The 27,893-nt window shown below is 45.8% G+C and overlaps 1 protein-coding gene across 4 annotated transcripts; it reads right to left on the reverse strand.

Moving 5' to 3' along the window:
- Window positions 1-246: 246 nt before the first annotated feature.
- Window positions 247-27,642, reverse strand: scn1lab (sodium channel, voltage-gated, type I like, alpha b). Of its 4 annotated transcripts, none has more exons than XM_035149846.2 (27): window positions 27,416-27,642; window positions 22,535-22,854; window positions 21,921-22,039; window positions 21,622-21,711; window positions 21,067-21,195; window positions 20,034-20,125; window positions 18,003-18,299; window positions 17,296-17,359; window positions 16,845-16,986; window positions 16,551-16,757; window positions 15,127-15,402; window positions 14,243-14,584; window positions 13,888-14,020; window positions 13,545-13,783; window positions 13,283-13,456; window positions 12,394-12,750; window positions 11,783-12,301; window positions 8,618-8,753; window positions 7,869-8,023; window positions 7,577-7,750; window positions 7,233-7,355; window positions 6,166-6,441; window positions 5,911-5,964; window positions 5,690-5,827; window positions 4,558-4,662; window positions 4,203-4,473; window positions 247-4,111 (listed from the first exon to the last, which is right to left on the reverse strand). In XM_035149846.2, the coding sequence occupies exons 2-27, from the start codon at window positions 22,799-22,801 to the stop codon at window positions 2,919-2,921; spliced, it is 6,072 nt and encodes a 2,023-aa protein (XP_035005737.1). In that variant the 5' UTR covers window positions 22,802-22,854; window positions 27,416-27,642; the 3' UTR covers window positions 247-2,918. The 4 variants fall into 4 exon arrangements, with proteins under 4 accessions (XP_035005737.1, XP_035005736.1, XP_035005738.1 ...); XM_035149845.2 differs by having other exon boundaries at window positions 8,618-8,795; XM_035149847.2 differs by lacking the exon at window positions 20,034-20,125 and adding an exon at window positions 20,394-20,485.
- Between the last annotated feature and the right edge of the window lie 251 nt (window positions 27,643-27,893).

Here is a 27,893-nt window from a genome sequence, read left to right on the forward strand (position 1 = left end):
AGCCTCTTACCTCTAAGCATCACGAGCTCTCTCCTTCAGAATGAAAGCATCCTGCATGCAAAGTACACTTCCCAAAATTACTTTTATTTTGGAAATCTAGATTTGTCTTTTCTTGCCACATCTTTGGTTAAAACAAAAGAAAAAATATATATATCACTCATCACATTTAGCAAATTACATAGTTAAGTAACATTTACTTGAACCACATGATCCTGTTCAATTGACCAAAGTTCCAATAAACAAGCATTTACAAAAAATATGTCCTTTATTCTTTTGGCTTTAAAATGATATGACCACATGAGCAGACAGTAGTCACTTGCATGCAGTTCACTAAAAACACTACAAGCGCAATGAGAGCTGGCTACTGATTGCTTCATGGTTTGTATCTACAGATATGGGACCAAACATGTGTGTTACAGTGCAGAAAAAAAAAGAAAAACACCTGGAGGAAAAACGTAAATCAAATGGACTCATATCTACAGTAAAAACAATCTCTATAATATGATATTGGCCCAAACAGAAGGAAACCTCAAACTCAAGGACATCATCGAAAGGCAAGGACTGGGAACGATGGGGGAAAGCCAACCCAAAGGAGAGGAGAACTGTGGCCTAAGTCAAGAGCAGTGGAGCGAGGATCCCAGGGAGCCTGGACAAGGGGTGACCTCCCCAAGAGGAAGTCAACAAGAGCTGACCTATGGGCCTAGAGCCTTTCTGGATCTCCTTCTAGCTAAGGGCCGTCTACGACCCCCTTCACACCCCTGTGAACCTGCACATTTGGGGCAGAAGAAGCGGCCCGATGTGCAAGCTCTGTGGGCAAATGGGCACCATGATTGCTCCGACCCAGGGCAGATACTTGTGGAGCCACGACAAAGTACAGACTGTGCTCGCTGACATTCTGGAGCAGGAGAGAACCGGGAAACATCAACTCAAGAGCAAAAGATGGCTCCAGTTTCCAGATGTTGTCTAAATGCAGTCCTGTTCTATACTGAAGGAAAGAAGATCATCCAAGTGGAGCTGACTGTGCCGAGGGGTGCGAGGAGGCATTTGAGAGAGAATCTGAACGCTACAAAGACCTGGTGCAGGGACAGAGGCTGGGGGCTGAGGCTGGCGGGCTGAGGCTGGCGGGCAGGGCTGTACCCGGTTGAGCAACCGTCTGATGACGTGACTTCCTGTCCAAGGCTGCCTTCATCACGTAATGACTGAAGTTTGAAGTTTCGCAACTGCAGCAGAACATAAACAACACTCACATACAAACACAGACACGTGCAAACTTTCTCTCCCACACACACTTACATGTGGTGTTACATAGCAGTGGGGGATAAAAAGGGCTCTTACATATACTGTTGGCCCGGATATTATTTACAGTACAAAAACAACATGAACGTCAAACAAACAAGTTGTGACATTATAACCTTCATTCGAGCAGTTAGAGAGATTGACGTTGTTCCTTTTTTAGTATATTTTATTACTTGAGATCATTTCTTTACAAGAGCTCTGGAGGAGGTGGGACGGAGGAGAGGGGGGTGGTGGGAGACAAGGAGTCTGTTAGAAGAGACACTGCAATACGACAGCGGATGAAACGATCACATGTGCGCGTCACCTCCAGGAAATCACTCCGACATTTTAGGGAAATGTACGGATTTGTCGTCAAGAGTTGGATGAGGAGATTGATGCTGTTCTCGTGTTTGTATCTTAGCTAAAGCTGAAGAAGAAAATAACTGGTTCACTGCAAAGCTGAAAAATGCTTTTAATGCCCAGAAATGATCATGTCGCTTCTGCTTAGTTCAGTAAAAAACTCAAATGTCAAGGTTTACTGGGGGTTGAGGTATCAGCCGAAGATCCTCTTTCTCCTTTACTTTCATATTACCAATTCTACTTGACAATATATTTACGTAAAAACACAAAAGCCAACTGTGATTGTTGCTGCTATGACGATGGCGTCAGTGCCAAGTGTCGGGGACGACCACCGTCGGGTGTTAACGCATCTCACACACGTGAGTCCAGTGTTAAAGCTCAGTTTTGCAGCCTTTATCTATGAAAAGAGTCAGAATCTTGCGTTGAGTATAAATGAGCCTTTCCGGACGCCAGCGGCTAAATTGATGAAATCTTCTCATCTCACTCTCACAATAACGAAACCAGGCACGTTTCCCTGAATGTCAAACATGTATCTCATTCCTTCTGCTTGCATACATTCAGCTTCTCTGAATCTAGAGACTTGTGTATCCTATTGAAATGGGGGAGATGGCCGTTCAGACAGAAGCACAATACAGATTTGAACAATCACTGGTGTGTGTGTGTGTGTATCTGTCCATTGCACTTGATCTAGCGTTGACGTGGTCCTGACCCTGCATCGTACCAGCTTCACATGGCTGTCGTAGTTTCCAGCATCGACTTGTTCTGCCCTTGGTGATTTTACAACAGTGAAAGCAGTGGACACATTCTCACGATAAAGACACAAAAAAGTAGAAAACATTCTTTCTCATAAAAAAGGAAAATCTTAAAACCAAAAGAAAACAAACAAGAAAATGCAGAGTACTCGTTAAGTGATACAGCTATTGTTAAATTCAAGACACTGGATTTATATTAGTAGCAGCAGCACTAGCTACAGACAACTTAACAGTACACTCAAGTGTGTCAGATAGTAACAACAACCAATAGGAAAATCACAAGCGATTTGCAGAGAGGCTCTATCATGTTCCACTCGACTCTGGCAGTGTCTGCTGGATCATTCGTTTCCACATCTCCGCTCTGAGCAGACCCATCAAACCACACTCAGATTCTTAGGCCTCCCTGGCGGAGCATTCCTCCACAATCCACACACAAGCGTAGGTCTATCTACCCGCCCTCAGAAGCTGTAAACAAATTTCTCTCATGTCTCTGATTTGAATGTTTTGTTCCTTTAAAAAAAAAAAAAAAGTCTATTTCTTTCGTTCTTTCGAGTCTTTTCCTTTGTTTTCCTTCTCCCTGTTCTCCTTCTCGTATTTGTCCTTGTCCGATTTCGTCACGCTGTTGTAGGAGGGCGGGGAGGCCGTGGACGGCGTCATGTCCGTTTTGTCCGAGGTGGAGTTCTCGGTGAACTTGCTGATGACCATCACGTCCTTGTCGGGGTCGCGGATGCCCTCCTTCAGCTTCTCCTTGTAGAGGGTGGATGCCTTCTTCATGGCCAGACAGATCATGTAGCGGCGGAAGGCTCTCTGGATAATGACAGCCGACATGTCCTCTTGTTTGCGGCGCAGGGTGGTGGTGATGGGCTCGTAAGACACCTTAGAGGGGTTGGAGGCCATGAAGCGCTCCTCCATCTGCCCGCGCAACACGTCCATCTCGCCGCCTTCGCCCAGCACGCGCTTGGTGAAGGCGAACAGGATGTCAAGACAGTGGATTCGCTCGCCACTCACCATCGGCAGATCCATGGAGATGAGATGGATCATGTTGGGCTTGGGCATGCGCAGCGGCGGGTCTAGAGCGTCTGCAAAGTCAGAAAGCTTGCTGTACTCCATGAACTGAGTGGCGCCTGGATCGAAGCGCTCCCACACCTCGTAGAACATCTCAAAGTCGTCCTCGCTCAGCGGCTCGGCACTCTCCTCCGTGGCCACGCTGAAGTTCTCCAGGATGACGGCGATGTACATGTTGACCACAATGAGAAAGCAGATAATTATGTAGCTGACGAAGAAGAAGATGCCCACCGACGGGTTGCCGCAGTTGCCTTTGTAATTGTTGCCCGGGTGCTCCATCCGGCTGTCGCAGTCGGGCTCCCGTTTGTTCAGTATGGGCGCCAGGAGGCTGTCCCACCCGGCTGAGGTGGTGATCTGAAACAAACAGATCATACTGTTCCCGAAGGTCTCGAAATTGAACATGTCATCGATTCCTGATTCACGCTTGACATAGGCGAAGTTGGACATCCCGAAGATGGCGTAGATGAACATGACGAGGAAGAGGAGGAGGCCGATGTTGAAGAGGGCAGGGAGCGACATCATGAGGGCGAAGAGGAGCGTCCGGATGCCCTTGGCGCCTTTGATGAGACGGAGGATGCGGCCTATCCTGGCCAGACGGATCACTCGGAACAGCGTTGGGGACACAAAGTATTTCTCGATAACTTCGGATAAAAACATTCCTGTAGAAGCAAAAAGAAAACAAACACATTCAGCACAAAATGTCACTGCAATTCCACTGGAAAGCAAAGACGCCTTACAATATGTCCTCACCCACGATGGACAGGATCACCACCACAAAGTCAAATATGTTCCAGCCAATCGTGAAGTAATAGTGACGCAGGGAGATCATCTTGAGCACGCTCTCCCCAGTGAAGAGCACGATGAAGACCATGTTGATCAGGTAGAGGATGTCGTCCATCTCCTTCGTCTGGTCGTCGGTCTCCACCATCATGGTCACCATGTTGAGGCAGATGAGGATCATGATGACGATGTCGAACGCCTGCTTTGTGATGCAGTCGAACACGCAGCCTTGGAAAGCGTTCTGAGGGAAGAGGAGGAGATTTCACATGTGGTCCAAGAAGTGACAGCAGAGCGGAGCATGAAATCTGAGTGTGTCGGGTCTTACTGTCGGTCGAGGTATCGGTTTCTGTGGTTTCTTGGAGCCCAGCTTCTTCATGGCGTTGTAGTATTTCTTCTGTTCTTCAGTCATGAAAATGTCCTGACCTCCAAAGTAAAGGGGGAACAGAAGAACTTGGTTAAAACCGTGAACGACAAAGCAAAGTTACATGTGATGCAGCGTCTTGATTATGTGTTAAATGAAATTAAGTAAGTTTGCAGGATCTGTGTCCTGGTACATTTTGTTCTTGCTCAAAATCCTACATGGCAATAAATCTTGCTGCAGGTGAAATGTATTTAATCCCCCTTATATATCCAGATGAGACTTTCTGCATCACGTTTGAGCAGAATAACGTCAGTAATAATGTTTTTCTTTGAGCCGGCACAGTCGCTGTGCTCTCATTAATCAAAGACATGACTTCCCCTGCTCAGTATCACACTCTGAGTGCAAGATGCATGTCTGGAGGGAAGACTGGTGTCACCACTGAACAACCATCTGTGTGACGCCGTGGCTGTGGGGCTGCTGAAGCACACCAACTGATGTGGTGTCTCAGTCCCTCAGTCAGTCAGTCAAGTCGTCCCCGGCGGCGGCACAGAACCCCCTCCCCACCACCTCTCACCCTCTCCACCTCCTCCCCCTCTGCTCCCTACTCTTGGGCGTTGCCAATCCTGCTCGTTAGCACTCGGTTGAATGGAGGGCAGATTTCCAAACTGCGTTCTCTGTGACACTAGATGTGTGTGTGTGTGTGTGTGTGTGCGCTGCGCGCGCAGGCAGGGTGTTTCTCAGCGAGTCACGCAGCCTCAGTAATCCTCGGCAGGGGTGAGGGTCCTCAAAGTGCTCCAGATAATGATTATTCTGCAGCTCAGTTCTTTCTTGAACAGAGCTGGGGCTCTGCCTTGGATAAATCTGTGCTTCTTCTTCCAGACTTTGCCTGAGATTTCATGTTCAATTTGAAATATCACAGCATCTATTAAAGCCAGGGCTACAGTTAGGGCCAGGCAACACGTTCTAGTATATTAAAAAATAATTTCTGCAGGAAGTTTAAAATATCTGGATATAAAAGTAGTAGCATACCAATTACTGTAAGTATCTGATGTTGTGGGACTGAGATTTTAAGAGAAAGTTACTCAATGCAACTCATCTTTTTCTTCTGCTGGTTGAAGTTGTCGATGATGACACCAATGAACAGGTTGAGGGTGAAGAAGGAGCCGAAGATGATGAATATGACAAAGTAGAGGTACATGTACAGGTTCACTTCATATTTGGGCTGATCTTCCAACTGTAAAAAGACAGATACATTAAATATGTATAACTCAGCTGATTGTGCATCTGCTCGTTCAGTCGGACATAAAAGTCTCTTACGTCTCGAGAGTCCACGGCTGCGTACATGATGTCCATCCAACCCTTAAACGTTGCCTAGGAGGAGATGAGGAAAAGTTAAAGCTGCTTGATTAACATATAGAGAAGTTGTTTGGGCAAAAAGGGGATTGCATAAATTTTGAAGAAATTCTCTCAGGGCGTTCTTGAGGTTTGAGGCTAGAATGTAATAAAATATCTTAATCCTAAGCTCAGGGTGTAAATTATGGGTTAGTGCTGCCAACTTTTGCTGAAGCTCACCACTTGCAGCAGAGCCAGGTACCCGGCCCCCACGTTGTCAAAGTTGATTTTGACGTTCTTCCAGCGGCCGCTGTCGTTGATCAGGTTCAGGCAGTCCGTCTTGTTGTTGACGATGTGGATGGGGAAGACCTCGTCCGAGGTGGTGTTGACGCAGTAGTAGTACTTCCCCGCGAACAGGTTGACGCCCATGATGCTGAAGATGAGCCAGAAGATGAGGCAGACCAGCAGCACGTTCATGATGGAGGGGATGGCGCCCAGCAGCGCGTTCACCACGACCTGGAGAGGTCGAAGCACACAAACTCAGCGCTCTCCTGTCCATGTCTGATTTTGGATAAGTGGCCATGACAATCATCTAATCACTTAACTGCTGGATTTGATTGATGCCTTCAGAGCTATAGAGCCAACACTGACTTACAAATTCAAAGTGTTCATATATTATTCAGAGCTGTGTTTAATATGTTACGTGTGCACACGTGAAGCTCTTACCACCATGCACGTCTACAGAGAGAATTTGACAACATGACAGTTGGAAAGAAGAGAGTGGAGAGGTGAGAGTTTACATTTGATAGGTAAGAAAGCAAAAAAACGGAAAAAAACCTTAGAGAGGCGGGATGAAGTCACAACATTTTGTTTGACTGCAAATGAAAAAAGACACACAACAAAGAAAAACATTACAGGTCAAAGGCACCACACGAGCAACATCAGAAAAGAACGTCAGAAAACAGCAGTGTACAGTAATCCAGTGACACGATGTGAAGACAGTCATGCAGATAGAGAGAAGTAAAGAGCGGAATCGTAAGGAAGAGATAACTTTACAGGAGTCAGACAGGCGTGCAGTCTTAAGAGCTTTATAAACAACATTTCTGTCCGACGTGTCACACGTTCACCTGCATTCTACACGTGCAAATATAAATTATACTGCAGAGCTTTCCACACATGAACTTCCATGATTAAGACAAATACTAGCCTTCTTAATAAGACTACTAACTAACTACTAATCTACTGCTAATTAGCTTGTTTGTAGAATAACACTAATTAAAAGTCGCTGTTAATCCTTGTGCTCTTACCCTCATGCCCTCAAACCGAGACAGGGCCCTCAGGGGCCGGAGGGCTCGTAGCGTCCTCAGAGATTTGATAGCGGTAAGCTCCGAGTAGCCCATAGCGTTGGCTACGAGGCTCACCAGGGACACCTGAGAGGAGATAATGACAGAGACGAGCAGGGTGAAAGGTGAGATGTGAAAAAAAGGTTCCTCTGCAAAGTGCTGGCCTTATAAGAGGCTGTATTTTCCATGAATGATTCGTCTGAGCAGCATTACAGACATCATGGAGCATTAAAAAATGAATCACAGCACATGTACAACGACTGTGAAGAAGATTTCCACAGCATGAATCCATCCGACAATATACATACGTCTACGATGAGGAAGTCGAGCCAGCACCAGGCGTTGGTGAAGTACTTGACGAAGCCGTATGCCACCCACTTCAGCAGCATTTCCAGGATGAAGACATAAGTAAAGACCTTGTCCGAGTACTCCAGCATCGTCTTGATGGTCCTCCGCTGCTCGATGTAAACGTCCTCGAAAGCCTGTGCAGAGGGGAAGAAGCAACAAGGTGTGAAGAAGGGAATTCTGGGACATCAACATGAATCGACATCAACATAAGCACAAGCAGTCAACTGTAAATACACATCAACGTTTGCTCACCAGCGCCCCACTGCTGAGCAGGATCATAAATATGATGAAGGACTCAAACCAGTTGTGCTCCACTATGATGAAGCAGGTCTTCCTCAGATTCCACCAGTTCTTATAATGGTCGTTATCCTCGTTGATCTGGCAGCACTGGAACTTGCTCACACAGCCTGCGGGCAAAGGAGATGGGTGATAAAAGGAGTGTCCAGGTTCCTTCTGCAGTCAGGTGTCATTAAAACAGAGTTTATATCTTTAAAAGATGTGTTTTCTTTTTTCTTTTTAGCATTTGTTTTTTAAAATCAGGTTTTTATTCTATCTTCTCGTAATAATATGAAACAAAGTGAATGCAATATAAGCACAACAACTAAATACTAATCCTATTTGTGACATTCCCAACAGAAGGTGAATGCTCCACCTCCAGTATCTTATCACCAAGCCACAAAAAGATGCGTTTATTTAACGTTTCATGAATGACTGAAGAAGTGTTTGCACATCCAGAATTGTGCTGGAGCTGTGTCGGATAAAATGTCAGGTTACATTTCAAACCAAGAGAATCCCACAGTCTACTTCTCTTTCTGTCCTGCTGAGCATTAGTATTCACTGTCATTCAGCACACGGGGGCTGAGCACAAGCAGTTAATGCGATTTACTCCACGTCTTGAAATGTGCTGCTGAAGCGTTTCCTCTCCCACCTCTCTCGCGCTGGCCCACTTTTCCCCGTCTACCCATCATCCTCTCTGCCCGTCCCCCTCGCGTCCCCCTCACCCTCTGTGAAGCAGGCCTCCGGTTCCATAGACTCCTCTGGCTCCAGCTCCACCGAGTCAACCCCGTCTCCCGGGGGCCGGATATCAACCGTGCTCCCCTCCGATGAGCTCAGACGCTTGGGCTCTGTGTCGAGCTTCTGCACGGGCCGGGAAGAAGATGAGAGGTTAAACTGCCGAGTCTGGAATCACAGAGGATCAGAGGTTATAGGAGCCAACCTTCTGAGTTGGTTGTGATTCACTCCAGTGCCACAACTGGAAACCTGACACTGTGATAGCTCACAGCGTTGGGCTCTTTAAAGTCACTGCATCATCATCATCATCATCATCATGCAGCATCGATCAAATGTACCTACAGGCTTTGTTATCAGTTTTATCTGTTGGCTCAAATCAGATTATGTGGGAACACATGACCTGGGGGTTAACTCGTGGAAATGCACTGTAGGTACATTTGATGTGACCTCATTCTGAGGAAGAGTGCATGCAGTATTCTGGTGCATTATCAATCCAAGCCTGAAATAGAACCAAGCAGAACATGTGCTCAAGTATTTTCATGTGCACTGAAAAAAATTATCCCCTATCAATTTGTCTGGAGTTTGTCCCATTTCCAAAATGGTGGAAAAACAGTGTCCCCGCCCCTCAAAGCTAGAGTCCCGCCCACAGAATGAGTGCTACACCTTTTCCTCAGTGACATGAAAACACGTTATTTCCATTCCTTGAAAGCAGTGTACAAGCTTCTTCTGTTTATGTTGAAGTAGACGGATAACCACATTAGCTTACCAGCAAAAACCAGTACTGTGCACTGTTTATAAGACAGCATGTGGTCTGGCATTTGTCTTTTGTTCCCATGACAGACCCAGAAAACATTCAGGACTAAGTGATGTGCAGGTGTTGCTGCTGTTGTAAAGTTTATCGTCTCTCTCTCTCTCCTCTGAACCCCTGAAGTTATCTCGCAGTAATGTACATTACAACATCATCTGCATAGTGTGTGAGGCTTTTTGGTGTCTTGTGTTTCTATTTGGGTAAACATGGTGCCGCGTGGCCTCGTGTCTGATCTGCCTGGTGTGTGGAGGATAGGAACATGTCATCCTAGACAGTGCAGCAGCCCTGATTGCTGTGGGACCCAGCTAATACAGCATGGGAATGATGGAAGCATGCTGCTCACGAGTGCATCGTTTTCTGGAAAGGCGTTTCCCTTCCCGCTCGTTTTCTCCTGCAGACCCATCTTACCTCTTCTGCACATGGCTGATTATTTATACTCTTTACCTACCGTGTTTTCATCACTATAGGAAATGTCAGATTTTAATGGCTATAGTTCTACAAGTGTCAAGATAGTTGCAGTGAAACAAAAAAGGAATAACACAAAGCACAGGAAATAAGCCAAATATAATTCTGTGTTGTTTTTTTTGCATTTTTATAATTTCCAATTCTATATTTGAGACAACTGCCATGTGTTATATGTTTTGCAACTCTGCAAAAATCTGCACCGATTCATTTGTGTTTCAATCTCCTTGGAACGAATTCAGTAAAGAATCTTCCACGAAAATGTGAATATCCCAGAAAACAAGTATTTCATGTGTGTGTTTATGGGCAATGAACCGGACAAATGAATTTTGTCCGACTATACAGCAAAATTCATTCCTCCATTCCATCTCTCTCAATTTGTTTTTTTTCTCCTCGTCTCCTCCTCTCCCTCCACCGCCTCTCTTCCTTCATTCTCACGCTCGGAGTGTCGGATGCCAATCAAGTCCCAAAAACCAAGTGAAAACCAAGCAATGAAATCAAAAGCAAACATCATGAGTTCAGATGAGTTTGAATATCAATGGGAAAAAAAAGGTGGTGTTGCTCATTCCTAATGGTTTGTAACTGCAATACAGCCTGATGTTTGGAGATAAATCATGAAGAGGGGGGGAAGGAGACTTACAGCATTGAGGAGCTGCTATACGGGAGAGGGGTGGGGTGGGGTAATAAAGCAAAGAGGGTGGGGTTGGGGGACGGAGGGCAGACCAGGCAAAGAACGGAAAAAATGGGCAATCCATTGAAGGTATGAGAAAACATATGTAGTTTGTCTGTAGATGGCAGAGGCAGTCCTCATGGTTAGTGCTATGGTACAATAAAGTGGTCTTACAAGTCTCCTCTCACTGAAAACCTTGAGAGCGTCTGTGACACGGCTGCAATAACAAACGGGGGGTTAGACACAGTAAGTCACACGCACCAGTCAGCCCACAAGGCACAGTGGCCACAGACATCATTTCCCTGAATGCATTTTCCTGAGAAGACGCACACTTTATCGTGACATGTGACACTCATCTCTCACAACAGGCACAAAAACAGCATAAATCCATCCATCTATATATATCTAGAATTCACCAGCCCCTTGCTACAGGGCGTCAAGTCAGGGAGTCACTGCCGATCCATATATGGAACATGTGGTGCCACGGCTAAGATTAGTCTCCGGAGTTGTTTTGAACCGCGGAGAATTGGCACCACACCCACAGTGGCAGGTTGACATCACCGGGGAGCAGCGTCCCGATGCTCCGTCAGCCTGGCAACACGGAACACAACACCTGGCATCTGCTCTGAGGCAATACATCACCAAAAGTATTGATTGTGTTCAAACGGTAGAAGGTTTGATTTCTGATTTCTGTTGTGCAGCAGACATAGATCTTTAAATTCTAGGTTTGCTGCTTCATTAAATTAGTCTCTATAGCAGGTGTTTGTGTTGGTGAGTCAACTGTGTTAACACTGTACACAAACACAGAAACACACTGACACACACACTCTAATGAGCACATCTAGAAAGTGAAGCTGATACACAGGTCAAAAGCAAGTAAGTCGTTATTCCTCAATTCCAGCAGATTCCCTCAATATATCCATCAGCTGACTGTAGTTGGAAGTAGCGTTGGGTTCTTTTACGATACTGCTGTTAAATTGATAATTGATCTTAAGACCTAAACGGTGCTAGAACCGATAAGAGAAGCACAAAATGACAGTCGATGATAAGAACAAGCTATATTAATGCTGAGGCGAATTGGAAGTTGAAATTTAATATATTAACTTATATTATTTATATACTTATACACATATAAAGGAACTAATCACACACACGAAAGCTGCACGACTCTAGAGATGTCCCTCAACCTGACAGTCGATCATTCATTCATCTTACCTCCTTGCTGCCCTCCACGTCCGACGAGTCGCTGCTGAAATCTTCCGTGTTCAGGTTCTCAAAGTCTGACTCGCCCACAGCGATGGGCACAGTGACCGTGAGGCTGGGGTTGTGAATAAATGACATGTAGTCACATTCCTCGATGGGGTACTTCACCACCGTGTCCCTGACCCCGACCACCAGCCCCCCTCCTGGCCGCCCGTTGCCCTCTGTCATGTACACCCTACTGGGCTCTTTGGTGATCTCCAGTGTGGTGTGATTAGAGATACAGTTGCCTTTGCCGTTGCTGTGCAGTTCGTCCAGGGGTTTGCTCTCCTCGGTCAGACCGGATCCCTTGCTGCCCCCGCCGAAGCAGTGGCTCTGGAGGAACTGCCGCACCGCAGATTTGATGAACGCGATGCCCCGCTGGATGCGGCCCACGGCGATCTGCAGGTTGTTCATCTCGCTGTCGTCGTCAGTGGCTGCCAGGTTGTCAGCGCTGAATGAGCTCAGGAGGAGAGCCAGGAACAGGTTTAGGACCTGGGAAGAAATTCATATCATCAACATCTCCTCACCTTCCTCTAGCTGTGCCTTCTGGAGAGAATATGGCCTTAATACACAGCACAACGTACCACAAGGTTTCCAATGACCATGACCATCATGAAGACTATCAGGCACATGGACTGCCCTGCCACCTCCATGCAGTCCCACATGGTCTCGATCCACTCTCCACACAGCACCCGGAACACGATGAGGAAGGAGTGGAAGAAGTCGTGCATGTGCCAGCGCGGCAGCTGACAGTCGTCGGAGATGTTGCACACAAACTCCTTGTAGCTCTTGCCAAACAGCTGCATGCCCACCACGGCGAAGATGAAGACGATGATGGCGAGCACCAGCGTCAGGTTCCCCAGAGCGCCCACCGAGTTACCGATGATCTTAATCAGCATGTTCAAGGTGGGCCACGACTTGGCCAGTTTGAAGACCCTCAGCTGTTTGAACAAAGGAAAGGTCAGCATTTCATAGAGGAATAACCACGATAACTGTCAATATTAACTAGTTTTAATGAACAGACAAACGATTAAAAGTAATTATATGTATAACTCCTAAACACAGGGCTTTTTAAATATGGAATGGACATATATTTATATTAATTGTAAAAAATTATTAGTTTGACATTTTTAGAAATATGATTATTTTCTTTTTTGACAAAAGTTAGATGATTGAAACCACTGTCTGAAAGCTGATGGACATTTTTATTCGTATAAATTTAACTTAAATCACCTTGTAAGTACATATTTCTATTATAAAAGATCCTTAACCGTGGCCCCGCTGTACTGCAGCACACATCAGGTGAGCGGAGAAAAACAAACCGAGCCCCAGAGGCCTCAGCAACTCTCGGTGGAGTCATATTGCACAGAAGCTCTCATCCCCTCATTAAGAACACGACAGTAATCAGCCTGACCTTAGAAGCACAGGTTCATGTGATCTCTTCATAAGATAAATGACATTACGTGCTCTCACCAGTCTGAAGGAGCGGAGCACAGACAGGCCTTCCACGTTGGCCAGGCCGAGCTCCATCAGACTCAGACTAACGATGATGCCGTCAAAGATGTTCCAGCCCTCCTGGAAGTAGTAGTAGGGATCCAGGGCGATGATCTTGAAACACATCTCCGCTGTGAAGATACCGGTGAACACCTGATGGGGGAAGAGTTGAAGTTTGAATCTGTGTCATGAGATGTATTTCAAGTGTATTTCTGATTTAATCCAGTCGGACAACACTTGCCAGGTTTCCAACCAAGAGCACGGTGTTGAATTCCTTCGTCATGGGGTAATGCTCCATGGCCATGAACAGGGTGTTGAGCACGATGCAGATGGTGATGGCCAGATCCACGAAGGGGTCCATGACCACCATGTTGACCACCTCCTTGATTTTCAGCCACTCCGGATAACAATCCCAGATCAGACAGGTGTTGGCAAATCGATACCAGCAGGGGGGGCACTTCTGTCTCGACTCTTCAAGCTCTGCAAAAGAGAGATGAATGAATTTATTTGTGTCCACCTCCCTATTCTCTTCAGATTTCAAACTCTATGGCATAAGGTTAAAAAATATGCAGTCTGATCCAAACCTTCCATGGTGTTGGTGAGGATACTGGCCACACTCATGGCTCTCTGCCGACCCACTGGTTCATCCAGATAATCCATGGACGGCTGGTGAAATCCTGATCGGCGTTTCTTCAACTCGGTGTCTGTCGTTGTTCCCTGGAAATAAAAAATTAAACACAAAGAGAAAGATTTACATTCATCTGTGCCGTAGAGCTCAATGGATTTAGAGAGTGAGGATGAAAATGTCAAAAAAGTAAAGTAAATTGAAAAATTGAAAACCATAGATTGGCGAGAGAGGCAGCAAAGCAAGAAAGGAACTTTAGGAGATAAACTTGAAGGAGGTCAATGGGAAAATAAAGCATGAAACAATGAAGTCACCTCAGGCAGCAGGAGACCTACAGGGGAGGTTGTTACAGACGTTCCACCGACCAGCGACACCACGCCGTTGCAGTCGACGGCGCAGTGCATCTTCCCGTTGGCGGGCAGCATGACCCGAGGCGCCCCGAGGCTCGTCTGGCTGACGGCGCTGCAGCGGCGCTCGAGGCGGCGCGGCAGGAACAGGGAGCCGCGGCGACTGTCGCTCTCCTCGAAGGTGCTGTGCTCGTCGTCGGCGAAGTCGTTCTCGGAGCCCATGTCGCGCGCCCGGCCGCGAAAGCTGAAGAGGCTGGCGCGGCTGTTCCTCCGAGGAGACAGCAGGGACCCTCGGATACTGAGGAGAGACTGAGAGAGAAAGAGAGACAATAAAGAGAAAATGGAGTTAGAGGATGGGGGGAGGTGAAACCCTGAAATACTGGAGGAAGACTTTTAGTGTTGGGACGTCCTGGAAAGTAAAAAAAGAGGAATGAGGGATAAAAACCAACCAAACTTGCAGTTTCCTAAACTTTTTTAAAAGTTAGAGGAATAGAGATTTTAGGTCATAAACATTTCACACAGAGGTAGATTCAAGCAGCTGTACAGGGATATTAAAAACAGCTGAGACTAAATTAAACGGAGCAGAATCAAAGAGGTTAAGAGATTATAAGTAGTGAAAGAAATAAAAGGATACATCTGTATGAGTTAAATCTTCACTAATTAAAACATTAGATCTTGTTTGTGTGTATAATCTGAACAAAAACCAAAGAGTAAAATGGAATCTTAGACTCTTAGATACTGTAACAGAAAATAAAGTTAAAGTTCTTTTATTACATTATGATGTGGCGTACCCGTGTAAACAAACTACAATCAGCCTAATTGGTTGATTTGTGATCAGGGGAAGCTTCTACCTGGTTGGGCGAGGAGCATCTCTTCTCATAAGAGAGGCGGTTGGCATCCACAGAGAAGCGGAAGCTGGAGCGCTTGATGCTGTCCTCGGACTCTGACTTGTGGAACTTGCGCACTCCCCTCTCCTCCTCCTCCTCCCTCTGCTTCCTCTTCTTCCGCCTGTTGCGTCGCTCCTTGGCACTCTTGGAGCTCAGCTTAGACGTCCCCGAGGAGGACTCGGCGGTGGGGCCCCCTCTCCCGCTGTACTCGCCGCTCTCTGTGGCTGCTGCTGCGGCAACCTGCCAGCCAATGGGAGCAAAAGCACAGTTGTCATGGCGACCCCGGCGCCTGTCTCAAAGGCTCTCTCGGAATGGAGCGGAGGAGAGAGGCTGGCAGCTGAGAGCAGCGGCCGAATGAGCCTCAGACGCCTTCTAAAAATGGACGCCTGATTTCTGGATTCTTGCATTTATATCATTTATATTCATGTGATGAGAAGTGAAACAACACAATAAATGAATTTATGAGCCAATCCAATCAAGTATCGCAGAAGAAGATGATGCATGATGAAGTGTCATCTTCATTAGGTGCTTTTTGAAAGCTGGACCGGGGGATATGAGTCGGTAAAATCTGGTGTTTTAAAGAATAAAGATTTGTTTTATGGTTACAAGGTTTGAAACTCTAAATTCCCTCAAACAAAGGTTTTATCTCTGCCCACGTCTGCCTCTGCTGCCAACAACAACAACAACAACAACAACAACAACAACAACAACATGAATGTGTTGAGCCTGGAAGAACAGCCCCTGAAGAACGGAGCAGCGATAGAGAAGACAAGCTTTCAACAGATAAGATAAAAACAAGCCGACCTTTCATTGCTTTGGTTAATTTCTTTATCTGTTTATCCTACTAACAACTGTATGAAACCATTTATTCACCACTTTCATCAAGTGGATCTAGTCGGGAACCTCTGCTGTATCTACCTCTTGTACTCGTTTCACATTTACAAATCTAAATTTCCCATTTCCTATATTTTCCAGATTCAGTCTCTGACACGGAACCTGTTGCATTCAGCCATGTGATATACGTGCAGCAGGAATAGATCTGGCTTCGTTGTCCTGGCCTCAACATCACTGATTGGCTGTGATTGACTTTCTGAAGGTCGACCAAGGACGCCTGACCCCCAAGGGAGCCGCAGTCATCAAAGACGGGGGGGGGGGTCCTTCAGTTGTCTGGGGCAACACTGTTTACAGCAGCTGGATCAAGACTCTAAGCCAAAGAATCAACAGTGTCCCCAGGTACATGGAGGCAGATTCTCCCATCCACTCGTCTCTGTTATGAAATCTCTGTCTCTTCTTGAACCTTAAACCTTTTCTCAAGTGAGATAATCACTCTGATGACACGGACACGATTCTAAATGAATTATGAGGAGAGAGAAGATGAAATTTCCTGCCTGTGCCTCCTCCTGCTGTCTCTTCAGTTGCTCCAGCATGGCCTGGAACTCCTCCTCCTTCTGCTGCGCCTCCTCGATGGTCGCCTGGTTCTGCTCGTCGTACGCCATGGCCACCACGGCAAGGATCAGGTTGACCAGGTAGAAGGAGCCCAGGAAGATCACCAGCACGAAGAAGATCATGTAGGGTTTCCCCGCAGCACGCAAAGTCTGACGGTCCAGAGAGGAACAAAGAGAAGAGTGATTGGGAAATATTCTATTAAGATACAGACATCAATCACACGAATCCGACCCAACCTGCTGGTAGAGGTTTTCCCAGAAGTCCTGGGTCATGAGTCGGAACAGAGAGAGGAAGGCCCAGCTGAAGGTGTCGAAGCTGGTGTAGCCGTAATCTGGATTACGACCCGCTTTCATACACGTGAAACCCTCTGGGCAGAGCCTGTCAGGACAACACTTTGCATTAGGAGGCGCCACGTGTGCAACTTTTACACAGAAATTTAAAAATTCCAAACCCTGAGGCTTGTGGTAATATCAGCTGGTATTTTATTAGTCTCATGCAGCAATGATGCAAATCTTCCATTAGCAGCACAGGAATAAAGGAAAAGTTTCAACATCGCCAAAACCCATGAAACGCAGCCACAGTTAACCAGTTGGTTTTAGTGCGGTGGAAAGCGTAGACACTAATTGTGTATGCTCAGCTTTGTGGTGCGTCTAATTGGTCATATAAATAAAACATGTCGAGCCTTACCCAGCACCGCTGCCGTTCCCACAGAGCAGAGCATCCCTGCGTCCAGGGAGGTAATAGTAATTATCTGGAGAAGAGAGGAGACAGTGGGACGTCAGAGACACAGGAGCCAAGCAGTGGATATGAAGAAATGGAATATTATTACTCTATTCTCAAAATCTCATATTTTCACCCCTTTAAGTGGCACTAATGCTTTTTTGTGTGAGACATAAGCACATGACTTTACATCCCTGAAACGGGTGCGACGCCAGACTTTAAAAACATCTGTGTGATTCTAATCAGCCTCTCACTCCCTCCCCGCTCTTCCTCTCTCACTCTGGCATCAGCTTGTCATGTAGCTGGTGCCTGTCTCCTCTATGTCCCGCTGACCGTCAGTGACTCACCCTCCTCTAGCACTTTAGGCTGCTGCTGCCACACAGATGGGCTATCGGAGAGTGATGAAGGATAGTGAGGGGGTGAAACTAGAGGCTTTTATTGTTGAGGCGATTATTTGCCGCATTCTCCCACCAGTCCCTGCTCCCAGCCATCGCTGTCACTCCCTATCACGGCCGACCTCCGCTACACAACCACCACCAACACGACTGACCCATCTCTGCATATCCAGTAGCCAGCATCTGACTCAGGCTGTCTGGGGAGGAAGCTAACTTGACCCTAGTTAACCTCTGTGTGCGCCTGGCAGACATGTAACACTTTCACGCCGCGTCACTTACCCGGATCGCTGATGTACTCCGTCCAGTTGAAGGGGTTCTCTGTGGCGTTCTGCACAAACGTAGTGTTGATGTCCATCAGGGAGTTGTTGAAAAACATGTCGTCGTCGTCGCTGGTTACGTTGCTGCTGTTGGTGGCGTTGCTGGTAAACGGATAACGCACACACTTCTGCCTCAGGTTGCCCATGAAGAGCTGCAGGCCGATGAGGGCGAAGACGCTGAGACAGAACACCGTGAGGATCATCACGTCCGACAGCTTCTTTACCGACTGGATCAGTGCGCCCACAATGGTCTTCAGGCCTGGAGGTGGGACAGGGTGAGGGGACGGGAAGGGGACATCGCAGAATGATTACTGCCTGTTTGTTACGAGCTGGTAGAGAGAATCAGCAGAGGTGAGAGCAGCAAGCAGCCATTAGGATCTGCAGCGGAGGCTCATGTATGTTTGTGGTCATACAGGAACCAGGCAGATCAATGCTAATAATGGATAAACCACGAGTTATGGTGCTGTGGGCACTGCCAGTATTGGTCTCAGTGGAAATGATGGTAAATAAAAAATGTGTTTCTGTTTGTTTGTTTTTTCCACAAGTATAATATTCTGTAAATCCGTCTTGTGGTTATAACAGGAGTGAAAGTGTTCACCTGAGCTCTAAGTGCAGTCGCAAAGAGCAGCGCACAGCAGTCGCTTCACAAGGTCAAGCAGTGAGTGAAGTGCAATACAAACTGAAGGGGGGGGGGGACTTTACTGATTAGAAGTTGCAGTAATTCTCTTTATCTTTCTCCAGCAGCTGTGGTGATGCATGGGGGGGAAATAGTCTGATGATAATATTTCAGAGTGGGAGGAAAGAGGAGAACCACTCTGATGTGTTTTTATGTCTTTTATGTTTTCTGTGAGTACATTTGCATGAAGCAGCTGCTCATTTAAGTATTTAGTTTGTATTATAGAGGAATAGTTTAACATTTTGGGAAATACACATATTTGCTTTCTTGCAGACAAAATATAAAAACAGCAGGGTGCAGCAGCTTAAAGTAACTAACGACCAGATCATCTCATTTTGGTTCAGCCCCTGAATTGGGACACAGCATTTCTGTTGTGCTAAGCTGAGCATTTTTTATTTTACCCTTTCTTGCAAATCACATTGTGTCTCCTCTTGTTGTGCAGCACTGTGGTGAACTGTGGTTGTTGTGCTTTATAAATAAACTCGACTTGACTGCTGGCTCCAGTTTCTTTCAGTTACGAGAGAGTTACTTTAAATGTCAAACTATTTTTATTCCTGCACAATGATTTTATCTATTTGCATCTCTCTTCTCAACAATAATGAGCTGGTCTTTAGCAGAATGCTGCTTTTAAATCTTCTCCAAAAACACAGTAATTACCAAAGTAGCAAAGACGAGCACTGCTTGCACCGGGCTTTGCACTGCGACACAAATCGAGCCCAACATGTTTAAACTTAATGTAAATGAAATCTCAAACATGAGGTGGAATTAGAGGATGGATGGTTTGCATGTGACCTCTGTGTTAGTTTGTGATGTGAGTAGTGTGAGTGTTCAGAATACCACATCCCAGCCACCACTGACCAAATCACAACTTCTCCAAAAAGGAACGCACAACATCGAACAAGACATGCACAGGAAAACACAGAGAGGAGGAACCCTACACACACAAGTACTTGCCACCAGAAAATCGGCTTTTGCAATGTCTCATGCAAAAAGGAAAAACAAATGGTGCACAAAATCTACTCGCACGGCTCCCAAGGCAAGAATAGATTTCAACCAAAACGAATTTTGCCTTGAAGGATGTGTGGAAAAGCTTTGAATCCTGTCAATCTGTGCAGATTGGAGCCAGATTCCAGCTTTTACTGGCCTTGGGAAGAAGGCAGCATGGAGGGACGGCGACGGGCGTCATCAGGCTAAGCTACAGTGAGATGAGCTGAGACGGGGGCAGGGGACGGGGGGGTGTGCTCGGATGTTTGCAGAACGCCAGTTAGCCGTTAGCATTATATTAAACCCTGTGGGGCGCCGCGATGGCTCGCTCACCTGGGATGACTGATATAGTTTTCAGGGCTCGCAGAACCCTGAAGGTTCGCAGTGCTGAGACATTGCCCAGGTCCACAAACTCTGTGACATATCTGTAAGGGAAGGGAGGAGGAGGAGGAGCAGGAGTTGGGGAGATGGGGCATTTTGGAAAAAAGGGGTGTGGGAGACACGCACACACACACACACACACACACACACACACAAACCAGGCACCCACACACATGGTGTGACGAGACAAGGGGAGGGTCACGGGAAGGGGGAGGAGGGAGAGGAGGGAGAGGAGGGAGAGGAAGGGACGGCAAACGGTCACGCACAGAGGACAAAGGCAGGAGTGCCGGCGGCAGGCGCAGGCAGCCTTACCTGGTATTACTGAGATAGTTTTCAAAGCTCGCAATACTCTGAATGTGCGCAGAGCGGAAACATTGCCTAGGTTTACAAACTCTGTTATATACCTGCAGGATCAAATGCACAGTTACTTCACAGCATTGCACAGGCAGGAAGCCAGTAACACGTGCACAAACACAAACATCTGAGGAGCAAAACCACCTCTTATGGGGTTTTCTTCTAATCTTTACTCAAGAGCAGGGTCTGTTTGAGTGGAATGTGAAATCAGCCTCTCAAACTGACCACACACTTGAATAGAGATTGGAAAAACTATAAAATCATTACCAATTACATTAAAATTCAATCAGAATGAAATATATATATATTATATCTAAACATACTATGATCACTTTCCCTTTGTAATCTCACGCTGAAGTTTTATTTGGTTTCAGGACAAGTAGCTGAAGTCACTGAGGCATGACACAAATCTGGGCCAACATGCTTTGGGGGCTCACATCCATTATGGAGCAGAGCTGCCGTTCCCGACTCCAAAACCAATAAGCTACAGATTATCATTTCTCCACTCTTCTTCTCACACTCAGCAGGAATTCATCGGCTGCTGGGCTGATTAGCATTAAAAGCATTTGGCCTGCTAATCTACGCCAGATCATGTTAAGCTGATCCTAACCGTGCTTGTCATAATACTTACGCCATGAGGATAACACTGAAATCCAGCCAGTTCCACGGGTCCCGCAGGAAAGTGAACTTCCCCAGACAGAAGCCCCTGGCCAGGATTTTTATAAGGGACTCGAAGGTGTAAATCCCTGTGAATGTGTATCTGGAGATGAAAACACAGGCAGAGAGTAACCACGTTGGTTGATGGTGACACTGCTGCATTTTTAAATTGCATGTATCCCTTCCTCCTCAAATCGTATTAGTCAACCATGTTCTTCACAAGCTTTCTGGTGATTATATTATCTCCTGAAAATGCTGCAGTGAACAGGACACAGGAGACTCATGTACAGCTTGAAAAGGCAAATTGTCCCTGTGAGATATTGAAGTATTTTGGTGTTGTACAGGTCAGACTGTGGAAATCAAAGTTTTTGTCATCGTTTTCTGTTTAACTTGACATGTATGGCACCTTGTTTGTCATCCTGAGACATTTGCATCATCTTTGTTATGTGTGGGGGATTTCATTATCATATTCATATAAATCAATAGATATATTCATTACTAATAAGAGACAATTAAAAGCTGGACTCACTCTACATTCTTGGCCCATTCTGGGGGATTACTGAGGGTCATGAAAGCACAGTTGGTCAGGATAGTGAACATGATCAAGATGCTGAACAAAGTGATAAACAGTTAAGGAACACAATGGAACATTTTTGACAAAGAAAACTATCACAAGAAAGATAAAAGCCTGATGTATGTCTATGTACAAAGTCTATACACAAAGTCTATAAGTGACATTTAGTCGTTAACATCAACTCATTTAAATCCCTCCTTTGTTTGATAAACCCTTTAATCCGAATCAAGCTGAAACCATAGCAGAAAGGATATGAGTGTACTAAAACTCTAATAGCTATCCTCCTTAGGGGGTTGAAGGGGCTTAAGATGTACAAGGCAGGAGTGGCGTTGAAACGGAAGATTGCCTTCCCCCGATTCAATACTATGAAGGTCTGGAAGAGAGACAAGAGAGAATGAATTAAAGTCTGTACAGCGTCTAAACAAAGAGGCAACTTGCTTCAATACAATAACCAAGAAGAAAACTTTAAGAAAACAAGGCTGAAAGAACCTGATGTCATTCTCAAATTATAAAGTTCTGTGAGTGCAAAACCCTAAATGGAACCATTAAACCCATTAAACATATGAATAATAGTGACCAACATTACAATTCTCTTGAATGTGCCAAAATGAGCGACAGCTTCCTGTAGCCTCTATTAAAAACTGATCTGCGCTCACAGGAGAGACAGGATGTTATTTTTCCTCAGCGTGGGAGGACGTTCCTACATCTGCTCATGTGGTTCTGAGATAATTGGGCAATTAACTTCAAGCATTTAAGGCCAAAAAAGCACATGTTATGATGCTTTGGGGCCAGCTGAGTCAAGGACAGATCTTCCAGGTATTGTTTCACCCTGTAAAGGAGGACAAATGGTTCCTATAACAGCTCTGACCTTCTGATTGCTGTAGAAGGTATCCAGGTCCTCCAGAGGGGTGGACACCAGGTGGGAGGGGGTGTCCCCATAGATGAAGGGGAGAGATTTCCCCGCCTCCAGGTCACTATTGGGCTTCGGCCCATTTTCATCATCGCTGTCGCTGCGGCGCTCCGCCCGTGGTCTCCGGGCCTCCTCCTCGGCGATGCGCCTCTCGATGGCGGCCAGCGACTCGGGGACGAAGGGGAGGAAGCTGTCAGGTCCGGGCGGTACAAGCAGCTGTGCCATCTTGTCATCCTGCTTCTTCAGAGGGCAGCGAGGGGCTCAGCTGGGGCAGGGAGCTGCAGCGAGAAGGGAAGGGGTCAGAGGGCTTCTGGAAATAGTCGGCACGTTCACCTTTGGGGGTCAACTCATCTTCCTGGATCAAGCTGTGAGCATGAAACTGCCCACATAAATTACAGTGATTACAACACAAAGTGCATGTCTGAAAGCAGCTGCCTTTACATTTGGACCAGATAATCAGTGGAATCTGCAGGTACAGGAGTCTTATCACACACACAGACGGACATTGAGGAGGACCAGAGCTGCGTTGGAGAGGCCGGGGAGGAGAGAAGCACATAAAAGACGACACATTTCACATGCAAATGGTTGACGGAGTGACTAATACCAATTTGAGAGCCTAAGTGTATAACACAATGGTGTGACGTTTCCAGCTGGCCTCTCTGAAATCTGTTTCATAACTAGAATTCATCATGTGGACAAATCACAAAGCTGACATAATGATGTGCCTTCCTTTTACTTTGGGATGGATCAGAAACAAGAAAATAAGAAATGAAAATGTGTCTCACGCTGACCTCTGGGCGGAATGAAAGCAGTGAGGTCACAGGTAGGACGGACGCTTTGGAAACAGTAAATATGGGGTCTGACATTGAGGACACGCCTTCAGCTGATTCACAGGGACACAGAAATACCCAGCAACAACTGACGTGGACAACACGAGAGAAAAACACTCTGAAGAGAACATTATCTCACCAATTTACCCCCATTTACTCCTCGGTCTTAATCTCTTTATCGCTCCATGGAGAAAGTGGTTTTTAGAGAGTTCCAGGCAGTACTTTCCTGTAATGGCACGATTAATTAGTGGATAAATTAACTGTTTTCATAGATTTTAGTCGAAGCATTACACAGCAGCAATATCAGATTCACCCCCGACATCTTCTCTATCCACCCAGAAGCCCATCTCCGTTCTCACAGGGAATAGCAGGAAGGCACAAAAACAAGATCTTCCCCCAAAACCCTGGTGAGTCATTATCAGCACGTCCTCGGCGCCTCCCTGTCCCTGCAGCTCCCACAGGTGAGCCCTGCTCCTCCTGGGACCCTGGCCCAGAAAACAGGAACCTCCCTCTGGCAGAATAATCTCAAAAGTGCATGGTGTCTCCTTTAGTCAGCAGGTTTTTCTTTTTTCTTTTTGGGAGAAGCAGAGGCCGCCTCCATAACAACAACCTATTTTTATTTTCAGTTTGAAAGCTATAGGGTAAAGCAAGAGGACAGTTGTAATAAAGTTGTATTGAAATTAAAACCTGTGTACGAGTAGCAAGCAACTCAAGGGAATCTCTGTGTGATCTACAAAGCGTTTCAACTAGAGTATTAAACCGTGCACAGATTGGCATGCTACTACTTCTAACTTAATTTAAGTTACCAACTACCAGTAAAAAGCTTAACGGCTCAAAACGTGTGTTATATCTTGACAGAACTCGAGACCTTGCAGTTTAAGTATCAGTAACACAGTGTGTAAAGGTTATTTGTGACGTTCACAAGGCTGAAAATCTGGTTTTTCATGCAGTGTTGGATGTAAAAATTCCACTGTGACATCTGAACATTTAAACACTGTGGTGAAGCTTTAGTCCTAAAAATGGCAACACTGAGAGAGCATGCTTGGAAATCAGATACGTCTGATAAACAGCCAAACGCAGCATCCATCATTACACATGTAAAGACTCACTCCAAAGCCACAGCAGCCACTAAATGCGTCTCGAGGTTATTCACAGGCCATAACATGTGAATTAATTGCAGCTTCTCCCATAGGGGCGTTTCATAAAACACATCTGCTCGTGTCCTGAAGACTGCCCCGGGACCCGTGTTGTGACGTGTGGCCTGACAGCTCGTCTGGCGAGCGCTGCTGGGTGGTGGTTGGGGGGGTTGTGAAAGCCTGATCGACCCCCGTATGTGGAACATCCACACCCACCTCAGCGCCATCAGCATGGTCACATATAACGTGACATTTCTACGCTCATGTGATTCACATGAATAAGCCTATGGTGTTTGTGCAGCATTTAAACAGGATGTTGACACTTCAAGCGTTATCTGTGGTTTTCAAGTGTTTTCACACTATTGCTAAGAAATCTAAAGCCTCTGGAGAGCCGAGGCTAATCTTCTGTTTTCTAACGGTCACAAAAGAGAGCGACCACTCAGCCTCGTGAATGATGGACGTGAAACCTTGATGCAAGGCTTATGTCACGCTCTAAATCTTGTTAGCAATTTCACTGGGCCAGCGGTCCAGCAGTAAATGACAGGGTGGCATTTTTTCTTGTCCCTCCTGATATAATATGATTATCAGAGACGCTTTGAAGGAAGAAAATCTGAGATTACAAGAATAACTTTGGAATTTAATGAGGCGAAAATCATAATATTGCAAGAAAACAAAGTCCCATTCCATCTGAATTCTAAATTTCCAACCTACTACTACTGAGAAACTACTCAACCTCTTTGGATGTCTGATATTCCACCTCTAAAATGACACGTAGCCTAAAACTACGACTTTTTAGACCTTTAAGAAGCCCTGATAGTTTTTATTCTGACGGTTTGCCCTGTCCACACTAACCATTAGGATCCCCACAATGTCCAAAAGTTAACACAGGTAATTCCCTCCACAGCAGCTCAGGAAACAAATACTGCCTGGGGGGAAGTTATACCACAGAATTTCACAATAAAAACACAGAACAATACCCACTCTGTGTAATTCAGACGAGTGAAGCCTCATTTCAGGAGGAACAATCAAAGCAACCACAAACTATTTTAATGTTGCTACAATCATGTGATTATTCTCACGAGGCAGACTTGACAGACTTGCCCTTTAGGTCCATATCGTGTCCCCGATATATCCCCATCACCGCAGCCGGCCATGCCTCGTTTACAGAGCCCTGAAGCAAGGAAACACAAGCTCTCTTGTTTCCGTGGGCAGATGTTTCACTGATACTGAAGCTTAAGAGGGCAGCTGCTTCAGAAAACAAACAAATGGAGCCACAGACCATTTGAAAAGACCCAACGACAATACAACATCTCTGTGTGGAGGCCGGCCGGGCATTTGCTGCGTGTGTTACCTCAGCTGCTCAGATTTCCTCTGAATGACTGAAATGTCAGCTGACGTGGTGTCAAAAGGCCGTAGCTGTCCATGGTGCTTAAAGCTCAGCCCGGACAACAACGTTTGCCTGAGACAACAAATGGAAAATCTCCCCGATGAGACACGTTGGATGCGTTTATCTGCAATTACAACGGTTTAATCTGTGATATTCATGCTTATGTGTGTGTCTTTAATTGAACTTTAAGTATAGGGCTGGGCTGCAAACCGATATCTTTCATTATCACAATATCATTTTCATCAAACAAAGGTTCCATATGCATTTATATACTGGATACTTTTAATTAAATGTCTTGTGTCTAGACATAAGGAGTTTGAAACCACAACTTCCACTTTCCAAAAATCTGTCTTTAATCTTCAAAGGAATAACAATGTGAGATTCATCGATAATTATCGATTGTTCTGGTCTCACCGCTCTTCTACCATCTCCTACCTGTGATATACTGAAGGTGGCAGATATTTAAGACAATATATCTCATGATATTAATGTAACAGACACAGATACGAGCCCAGGACATTAAAGGCTAATCAGAAATCAGACGATACCTTAATTGTCGGCGGATTCAAAATAGAGCAGAAGCTGTCGCCATGTTGATCACGTCTCCGCGTTTACCTCCAGGAGCCCACACACCGACACTTGTCGCATTTCTCCGACCGACAACAAGAGCTTGTTTCCCCACACAACCACCTCCTCCTCCACCGGCGGCAGGACTCCCAGGGGCGAGACCAGAGAGAGGCGATCCGCGCAAACACGCACACGAGCCGGGGGAGCGACGCAGCTCCAGCCTGGGGTCCGTGGAGCTCCAACCGAGGGGTCCTCTAACTGTGGCTCCAGGAGCTTAAATCATCTTCTGCATGAAGTGAAATGTGTACAAACTCAAAGTGCAGAGGAGGACCAGGGGTTTAAAACCACCTGTAAACCTCTGGATGGTTCTCAATGAGTCTGGGCGTGCCCGGTGTGCCAGATGTGCTAAATCTATACAGGCAGCATCTGGATCACCAAAAACACAAGAACACCTCCTCCTTCTCCTCCTCCTTCTCCTCCTCCTCCTCCTGTCATATCCTCATTAAACCTCTGATTTCTGCTTCACACATGAAGAGAACACGAAAATAAAAAGGGCCTGTTGCTAATAGAGGGTGGAGGAGAGTGGAGGTGATGATATTTAAGATCAACACGACATTTTTGTTCATTTAATCTGTTTGGAAATGGAGGAAAATGTGCATCATAGCTGTAAATGGTGTTAAATTAATATATTAGTTTCATTAAAGGGAGAGGGGACTATAGTCTCTGCGTGATTAAAACAAAATGTCGAGGAATAAATGAGGCAGGATACATCACGAGCATAATTAGCGGAGGTGCATTCAATCAAACATGGAAAAATGACAATAAATATAAACATAGGGGATGTGTTCTTCTTGTTCTTATAAAGAAAAGATGTGAAGACGGTTGTTAATCGTTGTTTGAGTGATTAGAAGATACTCACCACCATCATGGTGCCCAGCAGGTGGGGACCTGGAAGGTAGATCCCATATCCAGAAAGAATAATCCTCAGTTTCAGGAGTGAGCGTGAAAACCGTGTAAATAATCCCGCTGGTGGTTTGTTAATGATTTAATAAGAGATTAGTGGGTTTGTCTTTTTCCTGGTTGCCCTCCTTCTTCTTCTTTAAAGCAGCCTGCACTCGCCATTGAGAAATCAATGCGCGCTTCCGGTTGGTTGGGCACGGGAGAGAAGCGGTGACAAGATGGCCCGAACACCACATGTCCAAAATACACCAGTAGTGACGTAGAGCTGCGAGTTTAGATCTAAATTAATGCAGATTTACTGTTTAAACCCATAAATACAATGCATTCAATCTATATCTCTTATTTCACTGTGACAATCCTGCAGGTTGTCATCCAACATGTTGGTTCAGGTTCAGAATCTAAAAGAAAAATTATAGAAAACTCTTAAGTTTTATTGT

This window comes from Hippoglossus stenolepis, chromosome 24, assembly GCF_022539355.2.
Source record: "Hippoglossus stenolepis isolate QCI-W04-F060 chromosome 24, HSTE1.2, whole genome shotgun sequence".
Classification (NCBI taxonomy): Eukaryota; Metazoa; Chordata; class Actinopteri; order Pleuronectiformes; family Pleuronectidae; genus Hippoglossus; species Hippoglossus stenolepis.